Below are 2,155 nucleotides of genomic sequence, written 5' to 3'. Positions count from 1 at the left end.
CGATGGGCTTCAGTAGAGGAGGGAACAGCGAAAAAAAAGTTCCTGGTCTTGACTACGTCGACGGTAAAATTGACATTCAGGCTGAGATAATCCGGATTGCGGCCTATCACACTATGAATTAGCAACATCCTGTAGCTGCAAAGAGAAGTTGCCGATACTCACACACGGGAAGTCCAATGAAGATACGGTTACTTGCACGGGCGACGACGTTTCTGGCAACTTTGATGGCATGCACAGGGATCCATTCTGCTCGGTATTATAAAGTATTAGCAACACATTGATATGGAAAGTACGAGGAGTTCAACCTTTGCCATGTCCGGGTACAAGCTCCCCGAATGCTGCAGCTATCTCGTCGTAAAGGTCGACAAAAACGGGCGAAAGGTGCTTTGTAAGCTGGGTCCGAATTATAGTGACATGAAAGGGATCCTCGTGGATACGATGGCCAAATATGTATATAAGGCCCGTGAGCTATGTAAATGTCAGAGCTTCGAGCGTTGCGATTAAGAGCGAGGCAAGAACGTACCTCGCCAGCGGCGTCGATGAAGGAGACCGCGTCATCCGGCAGCCTTTGCAATTCGTCAACAAGTTTCTTGCCAGTGACCACGACAATCCAGCGGTCCGTGAAAGGAATCTTGAACGTCTTGCCCTTGTGCTGAAAGAACGATACTATTAAGCTTATTGGCTTGGTGGACTGTTGATCATGAGCCCTTGCCTTGTCATAGCCACGTTGCAGAACGCTCTTAGCATCAAGTAAGAGGTCGTACGCGCCCTTGTAAGAAAACAACGGAAGGGAAGAACCGCCCACTGTGGGTATGTGGCGAAGCTGCATAAATAGCAAGAATATCTCAGCATTGATATCATCAGTCGTAATCCAAGAGGACTCACGCTAGCAGGGCTAAATAAGCTGTAGAGCAGAAGAGCAAGAGGCACGCTGTATGCCAAGTATGCTATCAATGCGGAGATATTTTCTGGAAGAAAGATATCGGAGACATTGCTGAACGGCATCCTGTCTAGTCTGCAGGGGGTGCTTGTGCCAAAGGCTGGTTGGTAGCAGGCAGTTAACGTCGGTATAAGACTTGCATTCCAGAAAGACCGAACTTTCCGCTGACACCCAGGAGCTTACCACCCACTTGTAGCGCAACCAGCTGCAGCTCCACCGCGGGTCCCCGCCTCCCAGCAACTCGCCGGGAAGCAAATATTACATTGCACAGATGTTGTCACGGGTCCCGGTGGTATTCGTTAGAATCAAGAACATACCTCAGTTCGGTAGCTACCGCTAATGCCGATGGCTCCGAGAAGCACAAAATACGGAAACATGTGGGAGAGTTATAGCTATAACGGGATAAGAATACACGAATAAATTACCAGGTATGAAAATCGCCAATCAATGTCGCGGAGGAGACGGCTAAAGCTCATACCTTGCCAGAGTAGACTTGAAGCATGACAATACGAACATCGTGCGCCCGGCGCGCTGGGCTAGAGCCTAGAACTGCCAGAGGTCTGCCAGGTAGCACAGAATGAGCCTGTGAATGGCATTCGAGACAAACCACACCCACACCAATATACCAAGCGACCATCCCGTGGTAGGCAAAGGACACATGTACAGTTCTTTTGCAAGGTTAGCGAAAATCAAAGCTCAAGCTCAAGCTGCGGAAAATCTAAGAAAGTCTTTCGAGACGCCGAGAGCGTCACGTGATCAGGCGCGCGTCGGTCCGACAACGTCCGCACGGCTTACGCGATGTGAATTCGGAAGTTCCGCCTGGGTCGCAACGCACGTTTCAGGGCGGGTACATTTCTCGCTGTTACGTCAGTTGGCAGCGAATCCGCTGTAGCCACTCTTTGTCGTCATGATACAGGCGCATAGCTCGCAACTTCGCATCCTGGCAAGGTAGGTGTCGGGTGAAGCGCAGCCGCTTCTTGTGTATCAGAGTACAATACTGCGCTTTGGCGTGCAGACGTGTGCGCATCCCCACCTTGTGGGACTAACAGTGGCGATAGTGGGGAAGCTCGGCGCACTGAACGATAACTTGCATCTGCTCACCAGGCATAGGTCTTCCTGGATATATAAATACGGTGAGCGGGAACATATGTGCACTTCAGTTCACTGATCAGTATGACGTCCGTCCAACCTCCGCATAGCCATCGTGGGTGGGGG

At 50.7% G+C, this 2,155-nt stretch overlaps 1 protein-coding gene across 1 annotated transcript; it reads right to left on the bottom strand.

Moving 5' to 3' along the window:
• Positions 1 to 256: 256 nt before the first annotated feature.
• Positions 257 to 829, bottom strand: PHACADRAFT_109467 (uncharacterized protein; the record flags this gene model as incomplete). Its single annotated transcript, XM_007403327.1, has 2 exons — positions 257 to 666; positions 727 to 829. The coding sequence occupies 2 exons, from the start codon at positions 827 to 829 to the stop codon at positions 257 to 259; spliced, it is 513 nt and encodes a 170-aa protein (XP_007403389.1).
• Positions 830 to 2,155: the final 1,326 nt, after the last annotated feature.

The sequence above is a fragment of the Phanerochaete carnosa genome (genome assembly GCF_000300595.1).
Source record: "Phanerochaete carnosa HHB-10118-sp unplaced genomic scaffold PHACAscaffold_1025, whole genome shotgun sequence".
NCBI classification, from domain to species: domain Eukaryota; kingdom Fungi; phylum Basidiomycota; class Agaricomycetes; order Polyporales; family Phanerochaetaceae; genus Phanerochaete; species Phanerochaete carnosa.
The sequence above is the reverse complement of the archived record's forward strand: the minus strand, read 5'-3'. Positions and strand labels throughout refer to the sequence as shown.